Source organism: Entelurus aequoreus, linkage group LG17 (assembly GCF_033978785.1).
Source record: "Entelurus aequoreus isolate RoL-2023_Sb linkage group LG17, RoL_Eaeq_v1.1, whole genome shotgun sequence".
Classification (NCBI taxonomy): Eukaryota; Metazoa; Chordata; class Actinopteri; order Syngnathiformes; family Syngnathidae; genus Entelurus; species Entelurus aequoreus.
Genome location: NC_084747.1, coordinates 16,202,402 through 16,228,264, shown reverse-complemented (window position 1 = coordinate 16,228,264; position 25,863 = coordinate 16,202,402). Strand labels below are relative to the sequence as shown.

At 34.6% G+C, this 25,863-nt stretch overlaps 1 protein-coding gene across 1 annotated transcript in view; it reads left to right on the top strand.

Moving 5' to 3' along the window:
* Window positions 1-15,735, top strand: part of LOC133632118 (sia-alpha-2,3-Gal-beta-1,4-GlcNAc-R:alpha 2,8-sialyltransferase-like) — a 16,682-nt gene extending 947 nt beyond the window's left edge. The window contains exons 2-5 of the mRNA XM_062024351.1: window positions 5,084-5,154; window positions 5,197-5,319; window positions 9,715-10,272; window positions 14,660-15,735. Coding sequence (XP_061880335.1) covers window positions 5,084-5,154; window positions 5,197-5,319; window positions 9,715-10,272; window positions 14,660-14,942 — 1,035 coding nt within the window. The 3' untranslated portion in view covers window positions 14,943-15,735. The remainder of the gene's footprint in view (window positions 1-5,083; window positions 5,155-5,196; window positions 5,320-9,714; window positions 10,273-14,659) is intronic.
* Window positions 15,736-25,863: the final 10,128 nt, after the last annotated feature.

Sequence of the window (25,863 nt, the reverse complement as noted above, 5' to 3'; positions counted from 1 at the left end):
TATCCTGCGGCATCACCAACCACAACATTAGGTACCCCAAAATCAATACTGTCATATTGACAGTATATGAATAAGGACTATTGACATATGGAAAATACATCCCTCATTGCCTCATTCCTGTGAGAATCCTGCGTGGGACTGAAACGTCTAGAAATAATACGGACATTTAGTGTATTTAAATCCAAATTGTACATACTTCCATATATGGACATATCCTGCGGCATCACCAACCACAACATTGGGTACCCCAAAATCAATATTGTCTATTGACAGCATATGTATAAGGACTATTGACATAGATCCCCTTTTGCCTCATTCCTGTGAGAATCCTGCGTGGGACTGAAACATCTAGAAATAATACGGATATTTAGTGTATTTAAATCCAAATTGTACATATTTCCATACATGGACATATCCTGCAGCATCACCAACCACAACAACAGGTACCCCAAAATCAACACTGTCTTATTGACACAGATGAAGACTATTGACATATGGAAAATACATCCCCTTTTGCCTCATTCCTGTGAGAATCCTGCGTGGGACTGAAACATCTAGAAATAATACGGACATTTAGTGTATTTGAATCCAAATTGTGCATACTTCCATATATGGACATATCCTGTGGCATCACCAACCACAACATTAGGTACCCCAAAATCAATACTGTCTATTGACAGCATATGTATAAGGACTATTGACATAGATCCCCTTTTGCCACATTCCTGTGAGAATCCTGCGTGGGACTGAAACGTCTAGAAATAATACTGACATTTAGTGTATTTAAATCCAAATTGTACATATTTCCATATATGGACATATCCTGCGGCATCACCAACCACAACATTAGGTACCCCAAAATCAATACTGTCATATTGACAGTATATGAATAAGGACTAATGACATATGGAAAATACATCCCCCTTTGCCTCATTCTTGTGAGAATCCTGCGTGGGACTGAAATGTCTAGAAATAATACTGAAATTTAGTGTATTTAAATCCTAATTGTACATATTTCCATATATGGACATATCCTGCGGCATCACCAACCACAACATTAGGTACCCCAAAATCAATACTGTCTATTGACAGCATATGTATAAGGACTATTGACATAGATCCCCTTTTGCCTCATTCCTGTGAGAATCCTGCGTGGAACTGAAATGTCTAGAAATAATACTGACATTTAGTGTATTTAAATCCAAATTGTACATATTTCCATATATGGACATATCCTGCGGCATCACCAACCACAACATTAGGTACCCCAAATCAATACTGTCATATTGACAGTATATGAGTAAGGACTATTGACATGGAAAATACATCCCCCTTTGCCTAATTCCTGTGAGAATCCTGCGTGGGACTGAAATGTCTAGAAATAATACTGACATTTAGTGTATTTAAATCCAAATTGTACATACTTCCATATATGGACATATCCTGCGGCATCACCAACCACAACATTAGGTACCCCAAAATCAATACTGTCGTATTAACAGTATATGAACAAGGAGTATTGACATATAGAAAATACATCACCCTTTGCCTAAATCCTGTGAGAATCCTGCGTGGGACTGAAACGTCTAGAAATAATACGGACATTTAGTGTATTTGAATCCAAATTGTACATACTTCCATATATGGACATATCCTGCGGCATCACCAACCACAACATTAGGTACCCCAAATCAATACTGTCATATTGACAGCATATGAATAAGGACTATTGACATATGGAAAATACATCCCCCATTGCCTCATTCCTGTGAGAATCCTGCGTGTGACTGAAATGTCTAGAAATAATACTGACATTTAGTGTATTTAAATCCAAATTGTACATATTTCCATATATGGACATATCCTGCAGCATCACCAACCACAACATTAGGTACCCCAAAATCAACACCGTCTTATTGACACAGATGAAGACGATTGACATATGGGAAATACATCCCCTTTTGCCTCATTCCTGTGAGAATCCTGTGTGGGGCTGAAGCCTTAAGGAAGGGGTGCTCTCCGGGACTAGCTGCAGTGTGCTCAAGTGAGCAGATAATACTGTATCATCTCTTTCTCCCTCGGACTTATCAGGTTGGTAATGCACTCTTCGCTCACGTTTTAAGTGAAGGACGAGGCAAAAACTAACCCAGACCCACTGTTAGTATTAAAACCATACTCAAATTTTTTTTTATAGTCAGTCGATAGTAGTATGTGTTGTTATTCTTATTTATTATGTACCTTGTAGGCCATAATCAATCATTATATTTACTATATTGATACCATATACAATAAATACTTATGTCTCGATACAGCTTTTGCACGCCAATACGATACCACTATTGGAGCTGTGAATATTGATGCCATATTGATCCAAGACGATATCGGCAGGAATCTTACATACTTGTACTATTTTGTATTGTGGAATATCACAAAAGTGAAATGCATCTGAGAGAGAACAATAACCCACTGACCTGTTTATTATTAACCATCTAGAATAGACTTATGATGTTTTTAAGTTGAAGTGAAGTGGTAATTTATTTTTTTTGGCCACAATATTTAATGAAATTAAGCTCATGACGCAGTAAGTTGAACGGTGCCAACACGTTTGTTACTGGATACTTTCTAATACACTTCCGCCTCGGGAGAGTTTGCATGTGTAAGTAATATGCAACCATAACTACTGTATTTCCTTGAATTGGCGCCGGGAATATGGTATTCGCATGCCTAAAATTACAGCCGGGTCAAACTCGTTTCGCAAAATAATTAGCGCATGCTTGGCACTTCCGCCGGGTCAAATATGAGTCATTAAATGACTCCCGCCTCCTGGTGGTAAAGGGCGCTAGTGATCCTTCTTGCGACTGCTGGTACTGCAGAATACCTGTGCTGCAGAAGAAGACAACACCAGCAAGAGTGCGCAGCCATTGTTTTACCATGGAGGATTACATATCTAAAATAAAACCGTTTTCTAAACTGGACTTTCAATCGAAGCAGGAGGTAATAATTAAAAGGAAGATCTCCATCGAGACAGAGAGACTTTTAAAACTGAAGGAAGACTTCTAAATCGATGCTTTTCTTCAGAAGGAGCTGGCATGGACTCATTTATACCTAAAGGTAGGACCATAACAACGTTTTTTTTAATTAATTGTTCTTTTCATGATAAGGTAAGCGCCGGAGTGAGAAGAGGTTTTAAAATAATTAGCGCATGCATGGCCATCTCGCAGGCTTCTGGTAAGCGCCGGAGTGACAGGAGGTTTTAAATTAATTAGCGCCCCTGCGTCTATTCAAGGAAATACGGTATTTGATATTATTTACGTTGACAATTTGGTGTTTTCGACTGCGACGTTGTTTAATTATGGACACGTGTTACATAAGTCTAGCTTGTGTGCTATTGTGTGCTTAGCTGTTGTGCAGCTGCCAGCTCCGAGTGGCCTATAGCCTAGCATGTTTACATTTTGTCAAACGACTTGGCTAAAATACAGAGAAATACCAACCTTGTGTCCTTATCAGAGTACATTTAGATGTTAATTATGATCATATTTTTTATAGCACACCCCTACGTAATACAATTATTAATGTATGGTAATAATATAGTACAATATGTTAAGTAATACGGAATTTAAGTGTTATGTATTTGGTGTAGAATTTAAAAAAATGCATAATGCAATATTTGGTATGATTATTACTAATGCAAAAATATACACTAAAATGTACTATCTACATTATTCATAGTTATATTTATTGACTATTTGATCAAGTATAATGATGTATTATACATTCATATAGACACATGCAGTAATACAGAGCAACTTTCAGTAGACAATTGAAATTATATGAATTAAGTAATTCATCCATCCATTTTCTACAGCTTGATTTATTTCATTATATTTATTTGTCAGAAAGGGACAAAACATTAGGAACATCTAAAGATAATATTTATGCTCCACATCAGGGGTCACCAACCTTTTTGAAACCAAGAGCTACTTCTTGGGTACTGATTAATGCGAAGGGCTACCAGTTTGATACACACTTAAATAAATTGCCAGAAATAGCCAATTTGCTCATTTTACCTTTAACTCTGTTATTATTAATAATTAATGATATTTACACTTAATTGAACAGTTTAAAAGAAGAGAAAACACGAAAAAAATGACAATTAAATTTTGAAACATAGTTTATCTTCAATTTCGACTCTTTAAAATTCAAAATTCAACCGAAAAAAAGAAGAGAAAAACTAGCTAATTTGAATCTTTTTGAAAACATTTAAAAAATAATTTATGGAACATCATTAGTAATTTTTCCTGATTAAGATTAATTTTAGAATTTTGATGACATGTTTTAAATAGGTTAAAATCCAATCTGCACTTTGTTAGAATATATAACAATTGGACCAAGCTATTTCAGACAAATCATTATTTCTTCCAGATTTTCCAGAACAAAAATTTTAAAAGAAATTCAAAAGACTTTGAAATAAGATTTAAATTTGATTCTACAGATTTTCTAGAATCCAAAATATTTTTTTTTGAATTTTAATCATAATAAGTTTGAAGAAATATTTCACAAATATTCTTCGTCGAAAAAACAGAAGCTAAAATGAAGAATTAAATTAAAATGTATTTATTATTCTTTACAATAAAAAAAAATGTACTTGAACATTGATTTAAATTGTCAGGAAAGAAGAGGAAGGAATTTAAAAGGTAAAAAGGTATATGTGTTTAAAAATCCTAAAATAATTTTTAAGGTTGTATTTTTTCTCTAAAATTGTCTTTCTGAAAGTTATAAGAAGCAAAGTAAAAAAAAATATGAATTTATTCAAACAAGTGAAGACCAAGTCTTTAAAATATTTTCTTGGATTTTCAAAATCTATTTGAGTTTTGTCTCTCTTAGAATTAAAAATGTCGGGCAAAGCGAGACCAGCTTGCTAGTAAATAAATACAATTTAAAAAATAGAGGCAGCTCACTGGTAAGTGCTGCTATTTGAGCTATTTTTAGAACAGGCCAGCGGGCTACTCATCTGGTCCTTACGGGCTACCTGGTGCCCGCGAGCACCGCGTTGGTGACCCCTGCTCCACATCCTGCCCTGCAGTGTGGGACTGCAAGTGGATTTAGCTCCACAGCAGAGCTGGGGGCGGACAAACACAATTACCCAAACACACGGTACACCATGACCATGCGTCTTGTCCATGTGCCCCTCGTCAGATCTCAGTTCGCCATGAACTTCCTGGACCCCTCCTTCATCCCGCTGACGACCGCCCTCAACGAGGAGCTGCAGGGAAAGCCGTCCAAATGGAAATTCAACAAGACTGCCTTTTTCCAGCAGAGGTAAGATAAACACAGATATGAAAAGCTTCACGTCGGGGATTATGGCGACGTTGTTCACTGGGGGCGAAAGGAAATGAAAAAGAAAAGTCCCAGACTTGGAAGCAGAAGCAGGGGGGAACATTCCAGCTTGGTGGGGAAAAGAAGTGTTAGATCTTCTTGCAAAGATATCGATTTAATGGCAGGTTTACTGTGACAGAGGTAGAAAACAAAAGTAACATGAAATAAAAATGATACATTTGTTCCTATTTGAATCAACACAAAACAGTTGAATAAATAAGTCAGATGTTTGTTTCAATCCTCTCCATTGGTTCAGCTCCTTCCATTGATCTCCAATTAAGTGGGTTTAAGCTACGGATCCTGGCTAGACCACTCCAAGATCCTTTTTGTTGTTAGTGTTCTGGCAGAGGCCAAGAGTTCTACAGTATCCCACTGAAAATCCCCAAGAGTTTTCCTGTTCTCCTCGCAGAAAAAACAACTCCAAAGCACAATGTTTGTATCTCTGTTTGACTGCAGAGTCCTGTAGTTCAAGAGCTCAGTTTTGGCCTCATCTGATCACATTATGTCCTACTAAAAGTTGTCATTCAGGTTTTGATTTGGAAACTTTAGACTGGTCTGGACTTGTGTCTTTTTGAGCAGGGGGACATCTCAGTCCATTTCAGCCAAATTCTCAAGGCACTGAATCGATCACAACTAAACTGTCCAGGTTGTCTTAGAAGACATCCCATCTAATCTTCTAAAATAGTCTTAGAATACTATCTAATCTTCTAAGACAAACTTAACCAGTCCAGTTTGCAATTGATTCAATGCCCTGAGAATATAATAACCTGGATATAGTATATATTGCTGTCGATCCAGGTTATTCTATTCTCAAGGCATTGAATCAATCACAAACTGGCCTGTTCAAGTTGTCTTAGAATACATTAAATTTAATCTTCTAAAACAATCTGGGTTGGTCGATTCAATACCCTGAGAACTTGGGTAAAATGGACATAGAACCTGCAGTGCCCACAAGCATACTTGCCAACCTTGAGACCTCCAATATCGGGAGGTGGGGGGTAGGGGGTGGGGGGCGTGGTTGGGGGCGTGATTATTTACAGCTAGAATTCACCAACTCGAGTATTTCATATATATTTCATATATATATATATATATATATATATATATATATATATATATATATATATATATATATATATATATATATATATATATATATATATATATATATATATATATATATATATATATATATATATATATATATATATATATATATATATATATATATATATATATATATATATATATATATATATATATATATATATATATATATATATATATATATATATATATATTTATTTTATTTACATAAAAGAAATACTTGAATTTCAGTGTTCCAATGGCTATCCATTAGATGGCAGTATTGTCCTGTTTAACTTCTCCGTTCATGATGAGTATATCATTTCGGCCACCGTGTTCAATGGAGAAGTCTGTTCTACATATTTACAGGCAACATACATCTTCCCCTTCGAACTGTCCTGGATGAACTGAAATTCTTGTTTCCATTCGTTTGAATTCGTTAGGCAAGCTGTTTATATTGTGGGAAAGCGGACGTGAGAACAGGCTGTCCCCACTCAGTCTCAGGTCCGCATTGAGCTGGAGGGGGCGTGGCCTCCAGCTCCGGCTGAATACCGGGAGTTTGTCGGGAGAAAATCTCTGCCGGGAGGTTGTCGGGAGAGGCGCTGAAACCTCCCGCTAAAAACGGGAGGGTTGGCAAGTATGCCACAAGGTCCTCCTTCAGAGAACCTGAAGAGTCCAGGTCTACAGTCTAAGACTTTAAGGTCATCATATTCTCAGGGTACAGTCTTAGACTCTAAGGTCATCATATTCTCAGGGAATGGAATCAATCACAAACTGGACTGTTCTGGTTGTTTTAGAATATTAGATAGGTAACCTAAGCCAATCTTGACATCATGCATGATGTATTGCAATCTAAGGAACCTTTGGAAGATTAGGTAGGATGAATTCCAAGACAACCTGAACAGTCAAGTTTGATCTGGATCAATCACAAACTACACTTTTCAGGTCTTAGAATACAGCCTATTCTTGTAAAACAACCTGAATTGGTTGAGTTAATGCCCTAAGAACTTGGCTAAAATGAAGTATGATCCTGCAGTGCCCACAAGGTCTCGCTTCAATCAGAATCAGAATAGTTTTTATTGCCATTGTTTGAGAACGGGTTCACAAACTAGGAATTTTACTTTGTGCAATCGTGCAACATAAAACACATATAACACAGAATGATTCAGACAATCTGTACAGTCCAGGTTGTCTTAGACCAGGGGTCACCAACCTTTTTGAAACCAAGAGCTACTTCTTGGGTACTGATTAATGCGAAGGGCTACCAGTTTGATGCACACTTAAATAAATGGCCAGAAATAGCCAATTTGCTCAATTTACCTTTAACTCTATGTTATTATTAATAATTAATGATATTTACACTTAATCGAACGGTTTAAAAGAGGAGAAAACACGAAAAAAAAAAAGACAATTAAATTTTGAAACATAGTTTATCTTCAATTTCGACTCTTTAAAATTCAAAATTCAACCGAAAAAAAGAAGAGAAAAAATAGCTAATTCGAATCTTTTTGAAAAAATAAAAAAAATAATTTACGGAACATCATTAGTCATTTTTCCTGATTAATTTTAGATGACATGTTTTAAATTGGTTAAAATCCAATCTGCACTTTGTTAGAATATATAACAAATTGGACCAAGCTATATTTCTAACAAAGACAAATCATTATTTCTTCTAGATTTTCCAGAACAAAAATTTTAAAAGAAATTCAAAAGACTTTGAAATAAGATTTAAATTTGATTCTACAGATTTTCTAGATTTGCCAGAATATTTTTTTTGAATTTTAATCATAATAAGTTTGAAGAAATATTTCACAAATATTCTTCGTCGAAAAAACAGAAGCCAAAATGAAGAATTAAATTAAAATTTATTTATTATTCTTTACAACAAAATTTTTTTTTACTTGAACATTGATTTATATTGTCAGGAAAGAAGAGGAAGGAATTTAAAAGGTCAAAAGGTATATATGTTTAAAAATCCTAAAATCCTTTTTAAGGTTGTATTTTATCTCTAAAATTGTCTTTCTGAAAGTTATAAGAAGCAAAGTAAAAAAATCAATGAATTTATTCAAACAAGTGAAGACCAAGTCTTTAAAATATTTTCTTGGATTTTCAAATTCTATTTGAGTTTTGTCTCTCTTAGAATTAAAAATGTCGGGCAAAGCGAGACCAGCTTGCTAGTAAATAAATAAAATTAAAAAAATAGAGGCAGCTCACTGGTAAGTGCTGCTATTTGAGCTATTTTTAGAACAGGCCAGCGGGCTACTCATCTGGTCCTTACGGGCTACCTGGTGCCCGCGGGCACCACGTTGGTGACCCCTGTCTTAGACAATTAGATAGGATGTCTTCTAGGACATCGAGGTCATTGTATATTCTCAGAGCATTGATTCCATCACAAACTGGTCAGGTTGTCTTGGAAGATGAGATAGGATGTATCCTACGACAACATAAAAAGTTCAATTTGCGACGGATTCAATGTCCTGGGAATACAATGATCTGGATCAATCACAAACTGGACTGTTCAGGTTTGATCCAGTATTGCCCGCAAGGTACCCCTTCAGACAAACTGAACTGCCCAGGCAGGTTGTCCTAAAACAACCTGGACTTGTATTCTCAGGGCATTGAATTCATTGCAAACTGGATTGTTCAAGTTGTCATACAATACAGGTAATCTGATCTTCTAAAACAATCTGGATTGGTCAATTCAATTTGCCTGAAAGGGACTTAGATTCTGCAGACAGACAACCTGAACAGTCCAGGTTGTCTTAGTAGATGAGATAGAATGTATTTAAATACAAATTGAGCAGTCCAGTTTGCCATCAATCCAGGTCATCGTAGTCTCTGGGCATTGAATCGACCGCAAACTGGACTGTTCAGATTGTCTTAGAAAACGAGATAATATTTTAAGACAACCTTACAAGATTAGATAAGATGTCTTCTAAGACAAATCAAAGAGTCCTGTTTGTGATCGACCTGGATGAAGGAGAACATTCACAGCCAAGTTTGTTACTAATGTTTTTCTTGGGGATTGCGCTCCCAACTCCCTTGAGATCAGTAACCAAATCTTTCCTTGTAATTCTGGGCTGACCTTGTTCTCGATCATCCTTACCCCACAATGTGAAATCTGGCATGGAGCTCCACAGCAAGGCTGACCGATAGACTAACTCTGTCCAACCCTAGTTTTGTGCGGGTCTACAATCTTGTCCTTGGGTTCTTTGACCGAGTAAAGAGTATTAATAAAGTCTTATCTTCCAGGAAAGATATTTTCAACTTCATCGACATTCCCAAAAACTTCTCGCTGACCAAGAGCAGCGTGCGAGTGGGCCAGCTGATGCACTTTGACTACTCCAGCCACAAGTACGTCTTCTCCATCAGCAACAACTTCAAGTCCCTGCTGCCTGACGCCTCGCCCATCCTGAACAAGCACTACAGCACGTGCGCCGTGGTGGGCAATAGTGGCATCCTGACGGGAAGCCACTGCGGCTCCGAGATCGACCGGGCCGACTTTGTGTTCCGCTGCAACTTCGCCCCCACCGAGGTCTATGCCAAGGACGTGGGCAGGAAGACCAACCTGACCACCTTCAACCCCAGTATTCTGGAAAGGTACTACAACAACCTGCTGACCATCCAGGACAGGAACAACTTCTTCCTGCACCTGAAAAAGCTGGAGGGGGCCATCCTGTGGATCCCGGCATTCTTCCTGCATACCTCGGCCACGGTGACCCGGACCCTGGTGGACTTCTTTGTGGAGCACAAGGGCCAACTGAAGGTGGAGCTGGCTTGGCCCGGAAACATCATGCATGACGTCAACAAGTAAGACAAACACATTCGTAGTAATGTCATATCTTCTCAAGGCACAATGCTATAGACCAGTGTTTCTTAACCATAGGGCCGGGCCATCACGGCCCATCGTTGGGCCGTGAGCGCCTGTTTCTCAGCTGTGGTCTGCATGGGCCACTTGTGGCAGTAATGACAATATCAAACAAGCAGAAGAAGTCGGAAGCTAAACATAGAGAAGTTTATTAAGCGCAAAAAATATGACTAATTTAGTGAAGCTGTGTTTTTATTTACACTTTAATTTTATTTATGGTTTATTTAAGAAACATGATTATTATTTATTGTTCATTTAGAATGTATTTACTTTAGCACACCCAAGTTGGTAAATTGTAAGAATTTTTTTTAAAAATTATTATTAGTCTATATGATGTTTAAGTAATATATGTATATAATATTATTATTACTTATTTAGTTAGAATTTATTTTGTATGTCAATTTATTTTTCAACAGTTTTTACAAATTCCTTTTTTGCAGTATATTTGATTAGTATTTAATTTTTGTAATCAGCCTGACCTAAGCCTTGATAATGCCAAACATGCTTTCATATCATTTGACAAGGTTGTAAACTGGAAGTATGTTATTTATAATTATTGAATACGATTATAAATCAAGAATAAGAACACTAATTCAGTGTTAATATTTGAATGGGCCTCCATAAAATAGACAAATAGCTCTGATAAATTCAAAGAAAACTGGTTTTGTTTAATAAGATTCTACCCAAACATTTAATAAAGTCAAACACAAATAAGGAAACAAGAAGAAGGCCACATCGCAGTTATGTTTGGCCCCAGAGGGCCGTCTCTAACAGTGAATACTATTATTACACAATTTTTTTAATGCATTTTATTAGTAGATTTTTTTTTAAACTAAAATGTAAAAAAAATATGGTAAATTGCAATAATCTCACGTCAAAATGTAGTGTATATTACTGTAAATGGAAAAAGTAGTACTGCTGTTTTTATGGTACAAAAAAAGGCAGCTCAGTTGCCAGAATTTTACTGTAAAATTTACATTTGTTTACTTACTGTAAATAAAATAAAACTGCAATTTTACACAAAAATGTTGGCACCTGAGCTGCCAGATAGTTTTTTTTTTGTTTTTTTTTACCGCAAATCAACTGTAGATTTTTCAGTGTCTTACTGTAAATGCCAAAACGGTACCACAGATTTTTTTTATTTAGAGAAAAATGCTGTAAAAACCACAGTAAATTTCACAATTTTACCATGAAATTTATTGCTACTTTTACATTGCACAATTTGATGGATAACTTGCTTTGAAATCATTATAATTAGTATTTCTTTTTATTTAAAAAATGGTTTTGGATTTTTGATAATATATTTTTGCATAATTAGTCAATATTTAAGTTAATATAATTTGCGATTACATGGAGCACATATATATTTTTTCTCCCAAAATAGAAAGAAAGAATACATTTAGTAAGAATAGTTACGGCACTTTATTGATACATATTATTTCCAGGCTTTCGAGGGCCAAATAAAATGATTTTTTTTAAACTAAAATGTAAAAAAAATATGGTAAGTTGCAATAGTTTCACCTCAAAATGTAGTGTATATTACTGTAAATGTAAAAACAGTACTGCTGTTTTCATGGTAAAAAAAAAAAAAAAAGGCAGCTCAGTTGCCAGAATTTTACTGTAAAATGTACATTTAGTTTTTTACTGTAAATAAAATAAATCTGCAATTTTACAGTAAAATTTTGGCACCTGAGCTGCCAGTTAGGTTTTTTTTGTTTTGTTTTTTTTACCGCAAACCAACAACTGTAGATTTTTCAGTGTATTACTGTAAATGCCAAAACGGCACCACAGTTTTTTTTTATTTAGAGAAAAATGCTGTAAAAACCACAGTAAATTTCACAATTTTACCATGAAATCTATTGCTACTTTTACATTGCACAATTTGATGGATAACTTGCTTTGAAATCATTATAATTAGTACTTCTTTTTATTAAAAAAAATGGTTAGAATTTTTGACAATACATTTTTGCATAATTAGTCAATATTTAAGTTAACATAATTTGCGATTACATGGAGCACATATATATTTTTTCTCCCAAAATAGAAAGAAAGAATACATTTAGTAAGAATAGTTACAGCACTTTATTGATACATATTATTTCCAGGCTTTCGAGGGCCAAATAAAATGATTTTTTTAAAACTAAAATGTAAAAAAAATATGGTAAGTTGCAATAATTTCACCTCAAAATGTAGTGTATATTACTGTAAATGTAAAAACAGTACTGCTGTTTTCATGGTAAAAAAAAAAAAAAAATGCAGCTCAGTTGCCAGAATTTTACTGTAAAATGTACATTTGTTTTTTTACTGTAAATAAAATAAATCTGCAATTTTACAGTAAAATTTTGGCACCTGAGCTGCCAGTTAGTTGTTTTTTTTTTTGTTTTTTTTTACCGCAAACCAACAACTGTAGATTTTTCAGTGTATTACTGTAAATGCCAAAACGGCACCACAGTTTTTTTTTATTTAGAGAAAAATGCTGTAAAAACCACAGTAAATTTCACAATTTTACCATTAACTCTATTGCTACTTTTACATTGCACAATTTGATGGATAACTTGCTTTGAAATCATTATAATTAGTACTTCTTTTTATTTAAAAAAATGGTTAGAATTTTTGATAATATATTTTTGCATAATTAGTCAATATTTAAGTTAACATAATTTGCGATTACATGGAGCACATATATATTTTTTCTCCCAAAATAGAAAGAAAGAATACATTTAGTAAGAATAGTTACAGCACTTTATTGATACATATTTCAACTGTGGTTGTTTTTAAAGGGCTTTATAAATAAAGTTGGTATGGTATGGTATGGTATATTATTTCCAGGCTTTCGAGGGCCAAATAAAATGATTTTTTTTAAACTAAAATGTAAAAAAAATATGGTAAGTTGCAATAATTTCACCTCAAAATGTAGTGTATATTACTGTAAATGTAAAAACAGTACTGCTGTTTTCATGGTAAAAAAAAAAAAAAAAAGGCAGCTCAGTTGCCAGAATTTTACTGTAAAATGTACATTTGTTTTTTTACTGTAAATAAAATAAATCTGCAATTTTACAGTAACATTTTGGCACCTGAGCTGCCAGTTAGTTTTTGTTTTTTTGTTTTTTTAACCGCAAACCAACAACTGTAGATTTTTTAGTGTATTACTGTAAATGCCAAAACGGCACCACAGTTTTTTTTTATTTAGAGAAAAATGCTGTAAAAACCACAGTAAATTTCACAATTTTACCATGAAATCTATTGCTACTTTTACATTGCACAATTTGATGGATAACTTGCTTTGAAATCATTATAATTAGTATTTATTTTTATTTAAAAAATGGTTTAGAATTTTTGACAATACATTTTTGCATAATTAGTCAATATTTAAGTTAACATAATTTGCGATTACATGGAGCACATATATATTTTTTCTCCCAAAATAGAAAGAAAGAATACATTTAGTAAGAATAGTTACAGCACTTTATTGATACATATTATTTCCAGGCTTTCGGGGGCCAAATAAAATGATTTTTTTTAAACTAAAATGTAAAAAAAATATGGTAAGTTGCAATAATTTCACCTCAAAATGTAGTGTATATTACTGTAAATGTAAAAACAGTACTGATGTTTTCATGGTAAAAAAAAAAAAAGGCAGCTCAGTTGCCAGAATTTTACTGTAAAATGTACATTTGTTTTTTTACTGTAAATAAAATAAATCTGCAATTTTACAGTAAAATTTTGGCACCTGAGCTGCCAGTTAGTTTTTTTTTGTTTTGTTTTTTTACCGCAAACCAACAACTGTAGATTTTTCAGTGTCTTACTGTAAATGCTTTTTTTTATTTAGAGAAAAATGCTGTAAAAACCACAGTAAATTTCACAATTTTACCATGAAATCTATTGCTACTTTTACATCGCACAATTTGATGGATAACTTGCTTTGAAATCATTATAATTAGTAATTCTTTCTATTTAAAAAAATGGTTTTGAATTTTTGATGATATATTTTTGCATCATTAGTCAATATTTAAGTTAACATAATTTGCGAGTACATATATATTTTTCTCCCAAAATAGAAAGAAAGAATACATTTAGTAAGAACAGTTACAGCACTTTATTGATACATATTATTTCCAGGCTTTCGAGGGCCAAATAAAATGAAGTGGTGGGTCACATCCTGGCCCCCGGACCTTGAGTTTGACACAAGTGCATCAACAATATGATTTACCTGACTGGCTGGACAGGACAGATTAATATTAATATTTTTTAACGGATTAAGAATTGTGATTAATTTCAAAATGGATTTTTTTAGACAGCCCTAGTAGTAATGATGTTTCCTCCTGGCAGGTACTGGAAGACGAAGAACCTCTCCCCCAAACGCCTCAGCACGGGCATCCTCATGTACACGCTGGCGTCGGCCATGTGCGACGAGATCCGCCTGTACGGCTTCTGGCCCTTCGGCTGGGACCCCAACACGGGCAACGAGCTGCCCTACCACTACTACGACAAGAAAGGGACCAAGTTCACCACCAAGTGGCAGGAGACCCACCAGCTCCCCAGCGAGTTCAAGCTGCTCTACCGGATGCACCGCGACGGCGTCACCAGACTCAGCCTGACGCACTGCACGTAGACGAGAGGGGACCGCCATGCATGACGAGGTTCACTACGCTCACATTCCACACCACGGAATTTCACGCCGCTTGGTCGCCAACGGTGACCGTTAAGCACTCGCCTCCATCACTCTCCTTCGCATGGCTGCTGGCTTGGCCGGAACCAATCAAAAGAAAAAAACGTAAACACAGTGGAACCTCTAAAGTGGGAACCAGAACATTACGGAGTGAGAAGATTTTGACCATTTTTTTGGATTTTCGCACATTTCTTCAATGAAAAAGTAATGGAAACAGAATTACAAACCTATATTTACTGTGGCAATTACTGACCAGATGTCAACATTTTAAGTGTAAAAAGAAGTTAAATGTGTTTTTAAACCTTTTACGTTTAAGGCGGACCTGAAGAAGAACGATGAAAAATGTTTTCCATTGATATAAATCCACTGTAAAAACAACAACAGTAGACGTTATGATAAAATAACTGGCAGCACACTGGCCAGAATTTGACTGTAAAAAATAACAGCGGTACTGTTTTTCAATTTACAGTAATGCACCGTAAAAACAAAAAATATAGATTTTACAGTAAAAAGCCCAGTCACAAGAACACTAATGTAAAAATAACAGTAGTACTGTTTTTCCATTTGCAGTAATGCACTGTAAAAACAATGACGGTAGATTTTGCGGTAAATGAAAAAAATGGCAGCTCAATCGCCAGGATTATTGTAAAAATAATATTTTTACAGTAAAAATATAATTTTTTAAAAATATTATTTTTACAGTAATGCACTGTAAAACCAATGACGGTAGATTTTGCTGTAAATAAAAAAATGGCAGCTCAATCGCCAGGATTACTATAAAAATCATATTTTTACAGTAAAAATATTATTTTAAAAAAATATTATTTTTACAGTAGTGCACTGTAAAACCAATGACGGTAGATTTTGCTGTAAATAAAAAAATGGCAGCTCAATCGCCAGGATTACTGTAAAAATAATATTTTTACAGTAAAAATATTATTTTTAAAAAATATTATTTTTACAGTAGTGCACTGTAAAACCAATGACGGTAGATTTTGCTGTAAATAAAAAAAATGGCAGCTCAATTGCCAGGATTACTGTAAAAATAATATTTTTACAGTAAAAATATTATTTTTAAAAAATAATATTTTTACAGTAATGCACTGTAAAAACAATGACTGTAGAATGTGTGGTAAAAAAATGGCAGCTCAATCGCCAGGATTACTGTAAAAATAATATTTTTAAAGTAAAAATATTATTTTAATTTTTTTAATTTTTACAGTAATGCACTGTAAAACCAATGACGGTAGATTTTGCTGTAAATAAAAAAAATGGCAGCTCAATCGCCAGAATTTTACTGTAAAAATAACAGCGGTACTGTTTTTCAATTTACAGTAATGCAGCGTGAAAACAAAAACTATAGATTTTACAGTAAAAAGCCCAGTCACAAGAACACTAATGTAAAAATAGCAGTAGTACTGTATTTCCATTTGCAGTAATGCACTGTAAAACCAATGACGGTAGATTTTGCGGTAAAAAAAAAAAAAGGCAGCTCAATCGCCAGAATTACTGTAAAAATAATATTTTTACAGTAAAAATATATATATTTTTAAATGTTATTTTTACAGTAATGCACTGTAAAAACAATGACTGTAGATTTTGCAGTAAATAAAAAAATGGCAGCTCAATCGCCAGGATTACTGTAAAAATAATATTTTTACAGTAAAAATATTATTTAAAAAATATATTATTTCTACAGTAATGCACTGTAAAAACAATGACTGTAGATTTTGCGGTAAAAAAAATGGCAGCTCAATCGCCAGGATTACTGTAAAAATAATATTTTTACAGTAAAAATATTATTTTTTTTAAATAATATTTTTACAGTAATGCACTGTAAAAACAATGACTGTAGATTTTGTGGTAAAAAAATGGCAGCTCAATCACCAGGATTACTGTAAAAATAATATTTTTAAAGTAAAAATATTATTTAAATTTATTTTTATTTTTACAGTAATGCACTGTAAAACCAATGACGGTAGATTTTGCTGTAAATAAAAAAAAAATGGCAGCTCAATTGCCAGAATTTTACTGTAAAAATAACAGCGGTACTGTTTTTCAATTTACAGTAATGCAGCGTGAAAACAAAAACTACAGATTTTACAGTAAAAAGCCCAGTCACAAGAACACTAATGTAAAAATAGCAGTAGTACTGTTTTTCCATTTGCAGTAATGCACTGTAAAACCAATGACGGTAGATTTTGCGGTAAAAAAAAAAAAAGGCAGCTCAATCGCCAGGATTACTGTAAAAATAATATTTTTACAGTAAAAATATATATATTTTTAAATATTATTTTTACAGTAATGCACTGTAAAAACAATGACTGTAGATTTTGCAGTAAATAAAAAAATGGCAGCTCAATCGCCAGGATTACTGTAAAAATAATATTTTTACAGTAAAAATATTATTTAAATCAATCAATCAATCAATCAATGTTTATTTATATAGCCCTAAATCACAAGTGTCTCAAAGGGCTGTACAAGCCACAACGACATCCTCGGTGTCGAGTGGGTCTGACATAATATTGTGAAAGTCCAACACATCAGCGAAAGTCCAGTCCATGGTGGGGCCAGCAGGAACCATCCCGAGTGGAGACGGGTCAGCAGCGTAGAGATGTCCCCATCTGATGGACAGGCTAGCGGTCCACCCCGGAGCAGAGTAGAAAAGAAAAGAAAAGAAACGGCAGATCAACTGGTCTAAAAAGGGAGTCTATTTAAAGGCTAGAGTATACAAATGAGTTTTAAGATGAGACTTAAATGCTTCTACTGAGGTAGCATCTCTAACTTTTACCGGGAGGGCATTCCATAGTATTGGAGCCCGAATAGAAAACGCTCTATAGCCCGCAGACTTTTTTTGGGCTCTGGGAATCACTAATAAGCCGGAGTTCTTTGAACGCAGATTTCTTGTCGGGACATATGGTACAATACAATCGTCAAGATAGGCAGGAGCTTGACCGTGTAGTATTTTATACGTAAGTAGTAAAACCTTAAAGTCGCATCTTAGGTGCACAGGAAGCCAGTGCAGGTGAGCCAGTATAGGCGTAATATGATCAAACTTTCTTGTTTTTGTCAAAAGTCTAGCAGCCGCATTTTGTACCATCTGTAATCTTTTAATGCTAGACATAGGGAGACCCGAAAATAATACGTTACAGTAATCGAGACGAGACGTAACGAACGCATGGATAATGATCTCAGCATCGCTTGTGGACAAAATGGAACGAATTTTAGCGATATTACGGAGATGAAAGAAGGCCGTTTTAGTAACACTCTTAATGTGTGACTCAAACGAGAGAGTTGGGTCGAAGATAATACCCAGATTCTTTACTGAGTCGCCTTGTTTAATTGTTTGGTTGTCAAATGTTAAGGTGGTATTATTAAATAGATGTTGGTGTTGAGCAGGACCGATAATCAGCATTTCCGTTTTCTTAGCGTTGAGTTGCAAAAAGTTAGCGGACATCCATTGTTTAATTTCATTAAGACACGCCTCCAGCTGACTATAATCTGGCGTGTTGGTCAGCTTTAGGGGCATGTAGAGTTGAGTGTCATCAGCATAACAGTGAAAGCTAACACCGTATTTGCGTATAATGTCACCTAGCGGCAGCATGTAAATACTAAAGAGTGCAGGGCCAAGAACTGAACCCTGGGGAACTCCGCACGTTACCTTAACATAGTCCGAGGTCACATTGTTATGGGAGACACACTGCATCCTGTCAGTAAGATAAGAGTTAAACCAAGACAAGGCTAAGTCTGACATCCCAATACGCGTTTTGATACGCTCTAATAAAATATTATGATCAACAGTATCGAAAGCGGCGCTAAGATCAAGAAGCAGCAACATAGATGACGCATCAGAATCCATCGTTAGCAATAGATCATTAGTCATTTTTGCGAGGGCTGTCTCCGTAGAGTGATTTGCCCTGAAACCGGATTGAAAAGGTTCACAGAGATTGTTAGTCACTAAGTGTTCATTTAGCTGCTGTGCGACAATTTTTTCGAGAATTTTCGAGATAAACGGTAGGTGGGACACCGGCCGGTAGTTCACCATGAGGTCAGGATCGAGGTTAGGTCTTTTGAGTAGAGGATGAATAACCGCTTTTTTGAATGCTAGAGGAACAGTACCAGAGGAAAGTGATAGGTTTATAATATTTAACACTGATGGACCTAATAAAACAAAAAGCTCCTTGATAAGTTTCCCAGGAATTGGGTCAAGTAAACATGTTGTTTGTTTTGTCCCATTTACACATTTTAACAATTCCTCCAATGTTATTTCATCAAAGAGAGAGAAACTATTTTGGAGGGCAATGTCCGTCGTATATACAGTCATGTTTGTGTTAATAGAACCCAGTTGTGGCTGGGATGCATTGTCTTTAATCTCTTTTCTGATGAGTTCAATTTTCTTATTAAAGAAATTCATAAAGTCATCTGCTGAGTGGGTGGAGCTACTGGGAGGAGTCCCTTGTTGGGTTAGCGATGCTACTGTACTAAACAAAAATTTAGGATCATTTTTGTTGAGGTGGATGAGATTTGAGTAATATTTAGCTTTAGCTGAGGTAAGCATGCGTTTATAAGTTATTAAACTATCACTCCATGCTTGATGGAAAACCTCAAGTTTAGTCGCACGCCATTTGCGTTCCAGCTTTCTACATGATAATTTCTGGGCTTTAGTTTCTTCTGTAAACCATGGGGTGCGCCTTTTAGGGGCCCTTTTTAGCTTTAGCGGTGCTACAATATCAATGGTGTCGCGCAGGGCGTCGTTAAAGTTGTTAGTGAGGTTATCAATAGAGCCCACATAATTTGGGAATGATGCCATTACTGAAGGCAGTAGGTCAGTAAGAGTCGTCGTTGTGGCAGTATTAATGTTGCGGCTGCTATAGTAGTTATTATTATTATTATTAGTTTGTTGACAATGAGTCAGAACTTCGAATTTTATAAGGTAATGATCGGACATTACTTTAGTGTACGGGAGTATCGTACCTTTAGAGGTGGTGACACCCCTGACAAGCACTAGATCTATCGTATTACCGTTGCGATGCGTGGGTTCATTTATTATTTGTGTAAGACCACAGCTATCAATTATAGTCTGGAGCGCCACGCATGGAGGGTCCGATGGGGTATTCATATGGATGTTAAAGTCTCCCATTATGATTATATTGTCGGCGTGCGTCACTAGATCAGCAACGAACTCTGAAAATTCATTGATAAAGTCCGAATAGGGCCCTGGGGGGCGGTAGATGACAGCCAGGTGGAGAGGCAGCGGTGTGACAAACCTCATAGTGAGCACCTCAAACGAGTTATATTTATTATTTAGGTCCGAGGTAAGGCTAAAGTTTTTGTTGTATATTAGTGCAACACCCCCACCCCTTTTAATGGGGCGGGCAATATGCGTTCCCGCATAGCCAGGAGGAGACGCCTCACCCAGCGCAAAAAATTCGTCTGGTTTGAGCCAGGTCTCGGCTAGACCAACGACATCAAGATTGTTGTCTCTAATGACTTCATTAACTAATAACGTTTTGGAAGACAATGACCTTATGTTTAAAAAGCCCATATTATAGGTAGTGGGCTGTTTTGAGGAGTTTTTGTTGAAAGTATCCGTAGTAGCAATATTAATAATGTTACGTTTATTATGCATAGTGCACTTTAAATAATTTCGACCATATCTAGGAATTGATATGACAGGAATTTTTAGATTGTTTGCCACCTCAGTAAAATGCATGTCCACCTCTGACGCAGAAAGAACATTATGTGAGTTGTATATTATTCTAGAAGAATTGCTATGTGTGCAGGGATTATCCAGCCTGGCGCTGGCTAGTTCTAGCTTAACAGACTCCTTATTAGCGCTTCTTTGTGGATTAGCATTTAGCTTTTTCGTTAGCCCCGCTAACAACAAAGCATTTAGCTTTGTTGTTAGCCCCGCCCGACACCCCCGCTTCTGCTTCCGAGCGCATCGCTTACGTCTCTTTCGCTGACCGTCTCCGCTGGTAGTCGACGCCGCTGCTTCAAAGGCCACTGCTTTTTAAAAAATATATTATTTCTACAGTAATGCACTGTAAAAACAATGACTGTAGATTTTGCGGTAAAAAAAATGGCAGCTCAATCGCCAGGATTACTGTAAAAATAATATTTTTACAGTAAAAATATTATTTTTTTTAAATAATATTTTTACAGTAATGCACTGTAAAAACAATGACTGTAGATTTTGTGGTAAAAAAATGGCAGCTCAATCACCAGGATTACTGTAAAAATAATATTTTTAAAGTAAAAATATTATTTAAATTTATTTTTATTTTTACAGTAATGCACTGTAAAACCAATGACGGTAGATTTTGCTGTAAATAAAAAAAATGGCAGCTCAATTGCCAGAATTTTACTGTAAAAATAACAGCGGTACTGTTTTTCAATTTACAGTAATGCAGCGTGAAAACAAAAACTACAGATTTTACAGTAAAAAGCCCAGTCACAAGAACACTAATGTAAAAATAGCAGTAGTACTGTATTTCCATTTGCAGTAATGCACTGTAAAACCAATGACGGTAGATTTTGCGGTAAAAAAAAAAAAAAAGGCAGCTCAATCGGCAGGATTACTGTAAAAATAATATTTTTACAGTAAAAATATATATTTTTTTAAATATTATTTTTACAGTAATGCACTGTAAAAACAATGACTGTAGATTTTGCAGTAAATAAAAAAAATGGCAGCTCAATCGCCAGGATTACTGTAAAAATAATATTTTTACAGTAAAAATATTATTTAAAAAATATATTATTTCTACAGTAATGCACTGTAAAAACAATGACTGTAGATTTTGCGGTAAAAAAAATGGCAGCTCAATCGCCAGGATTACTGTAAAAATAATATTTTTACAGTAAAAATATTATTTTACATTTTTTTAATTTTTACAGTAATGCACTGTAAAACCAATGACTGTAGATTTTGCTGTGAAAAAAAAAAGGCAGCTCAATCGCCAGAATTTTACTGTAAAAATAACAGCGGTACTGTTTTTCAATTTACAGTAATGCAGCGTAAAAACAAAAACTATAGATTTTACAGTAAAAAGCCCAGTCACAAGAACACTAAAGTAAAAATAACAGTAGTCCTGTTTTTCCATTTGCAGTAATGCACTGTAAAAACAATGACTGTAGATTTTGCGGTAAATAAAAAAAAATGGCAGCTCAATCGCCAGGATTACTGTAAAAATAATTTTTTTACAGTAAAAATATATATATTTTTAAATATAGTAAATTGTTAAAACTGTACCACTGTTATTTGTATGCTAACATTTTGGCCACTGTGCTGCCAATTTATTGCCGCCAAATCTACGGTCATTGTTTTTACAGTGCATTACTGTAAAGATAATATTTTACAGTAAAAATATAAACAATTTTTAATATTATTTTTACAGTGGCAATAAATTGGCAGCTAAGTGGCCAAAATGTTAGCATACAAATAACAGTGGTACAGTTTTTACAATTTACTGTAATTTGGTGTAAAAACGACTGTGGATTTTGGGGTAAAAAAAAAATAGCAGTTCAATCGACAGGATTTTACCGTAAAAATAAAGGTCGTACCATTTTTCCATTTACAGTAATACACTGTAAAAACAATGAAGGTAGATTTTGCGATAAATAAAAAAAATAAAAATAATATTTTGACAGTAAAAATATATATTTTTTTAATATTATTTTTACAGTAATGCACTGTAAAAACAATGACTGTAGATTTGGCGGCAAGAAATGGGCAGCTCAGTGGCCAAAATGTTAGCATACAAATAACAGTGGTATAGTTTTTAAAATTTACTGTAATTTGGTGTAAAAACGACTGTGGATTTTGCGGTAAAAAAAACTAGCAGTTCAATCGACAGGATTTTACCGTAAAAATAAAAGTTGTACCAATTTTCCATTTACAGTCATGCACTGTAAAAACAATGACCGTAGATTTGGCGGCAAAAAATTGGCAGCTCAGTAGCCAAAATTTTAGCATAAAAATAACAGTAGTGCTATTTTTCGATGTACTGTAATTTGTTGTACAAAAATCAACAACCGTAGATTTTGCAGTAACAAACTGCGAGCTCAAACGCTTGGATTTTACTGTAAAAATAAAAGTCGTACCCTTTTTCCACTCACAGTAATGCATTGTAAAAATAACGTCCGTACATTTTGCTGTAAAAAAAAACAACTGGTAGCTCAGTCGCCAGAATTGTGCCATAAAAATAACACTGGTATTCTTTTCCCACTTCCAGTAATGCACTGTAAAAACAACAACCCTACATTTTACGGTAAATAACGGACTTTTACCGTAAAAATAACAGTGGTACCGTTTTTCTATTTATCGTAATTCAGCGTAAAAACTATAATATAGATTGTGCGGGGAAATATCTGGCAGCTCAATCCCCAAATGTTACTTTAAAAATATAAGTCATACCATTTTTCCATGTACAGTAACGCACTGTAAATACAAAGACCGTAAATTTTACTGTAAAAATATAAGTCACCATTTTTCCATATACAGTAAAGCACTGTAAATACAAAGACCGTACATTTTACTGTAAAAATATAAGTCACCATTTTTCCATATACAGTAACGCACTGTAAATACAAAGACCGTAAATTTTACTGTAAACATAATAGTCATACCATTTTTCCATATACAGTAACGCACTGTAAATACAAAGACCGTAAATTTTACTGTAAAAATATAAGTCACCATTTTTCCATATACAGTAAAGCACTGTAAATACAAAGACCGTACATTTTACTGTAAAAATATAAGTCACCATTTTTCCATACACAGTAACGCACTGTAAATACAAAGACCGTAAATTTTACTGTAAACATAATAGTCATACCATTTTTCCATGTACAGTAACGCACTGTAAATACAAAGACCGTGAATTTTACTGTAAAAATACAAGTCATACCATTTTTCCATGTACACTAATGCACTGTAAATACAAATACCGTGAATTTTACTGTAAAAATATAAGTCATACCATTTTTCCATGTACAGTAACGCACTGTAAATACAAAGACCGTGAATTTTACTGTAAAAATACCAGTCATACCATTTTTCCATGTACAATAACACACTTTAAATACATAGACCATACATTTTACTGTAAAAATGTAAGTCATACCATTTTTCCATGTACAGTAACGCACTGTAAATACAAAGACTGTGAATTTTACTGTAAAACTACAAGTCATACCATTTTTCCATGTACAGTAACGCGCTGTAAATACAAAGAGCATACATTTTACTGTAAACATAAAAGTCATACCATTTTTCCATGTACAGTAACGCACTGTAAATACAAAGACCGTAAATTTTACTGTAAAAATATAAGTCATACCATTTTTCCATATACAGTAACACACTGTAAGTACAAAGACTGTGAATTTTACTGTAAAAATAAATTTTTTCCATGTACAGTAACGCACTGTAAATACAAAGACCGTGAATTTTACTGTAAAAATACAAGTCATACCATTTTTCCATTTACAGTTACGCACTGTAAATACAAAGACCGTGAATTTTACTGTAAAAATACAAGTCATACCATTTTTCCATGTACAGTAATGCACTGTAAATACTAAGACCGTAAATTTTACTGTAAAAATACCAGTCATGCCATTTTTCCATGTACAGTAACGTACTGTAAATACAAAGACCGTAAATTTTACTGTAAAAATACAAGTCTCACCATTTTTCCATGTACAATAACGACCCCAAAAGGGACAAGCGGTAGAAAATTGATTGATGGATGGATGGAGTAACGCACTGTAAATACAAAGACCGTGAATTTTACTGTAAAAATACAAGTCATACCATTTTTCCATACACAGTAATGCGCTGTAAATACGAAGTACGAAATTTACTGTAAAAAAAAAAATGGCAGAATTGTAGCGTAAAAATACCAGTGGTATCGATTTTTAATTAAATGTAAATTGGTGTAAAAACAATCTTGCGGTAAAAAAACTGGTAGCTTAATTGTCGGATTTCTATTTACAGTCATGCACTGTAAAAACTAAGAGCGTAAATTTTACGTGAAAAAACTGGCAACAGTGGTACTATTTTCAATTGACTATAGTTCGGCGTGAAAAATACCATGAATCTTAACGGTAAATTTTGCCGACTGAGATGACAGTTTCTTTGTTTTTACCGTAAAAATGCTACAAAAGTGTAAAAAGAAGTTCATGGCTGTTTAACAGTAGAGTGCAAAGTATACACAATGGAATAGAAGGAAGAAGTATCATTTTCCCACCTCGGATTATCTATGGTTATCATCGCGTTTGTTCCACTTTGAAGGTTCCACTGTTTGATGTGGACTGAAATCACTGCCTAGTCTCAGGGAAGGAAGGAAGGAAGTGAGTTTCAGTGTTGTTTTTCTTCCTGTCGGCCAACAACATGACTCGTCAGACAAGCTGCACTAATATCTGTTTACAAGACTCCAAAACTTTGTGGACACCCGGCAAAATGTTTGGGGACAAATAAAACGACATTCCAATGAAAAGCCATACATGGACAGAGAGAAGGGTTTATAGATATAGCCTATTTGTTGTTGTTGTAGTTGTTGTTGTGTTAGTGTAAACATGTGTTATGAAATCAGCCTTTAGCCATGCTAGCGCAGGACCTAACGGTATTAGAGCAAAAGTAATGAAATGATGGGAAGGTCATCACGTTAAATACGCGTCCAAACAGATTACCGTATTTTTCGGATTATAAATCGCAGTTTTTTTCATAGTCTATACTCTGGAGCGATTTATGTGTGAAATTACCGTAAAATATTAAATAATATTATTTATCTCATTCACGTAAGAGACTAGGACGGAGGTCGGCAACCCAAAATGTTGAAAGAGCCATATTGGA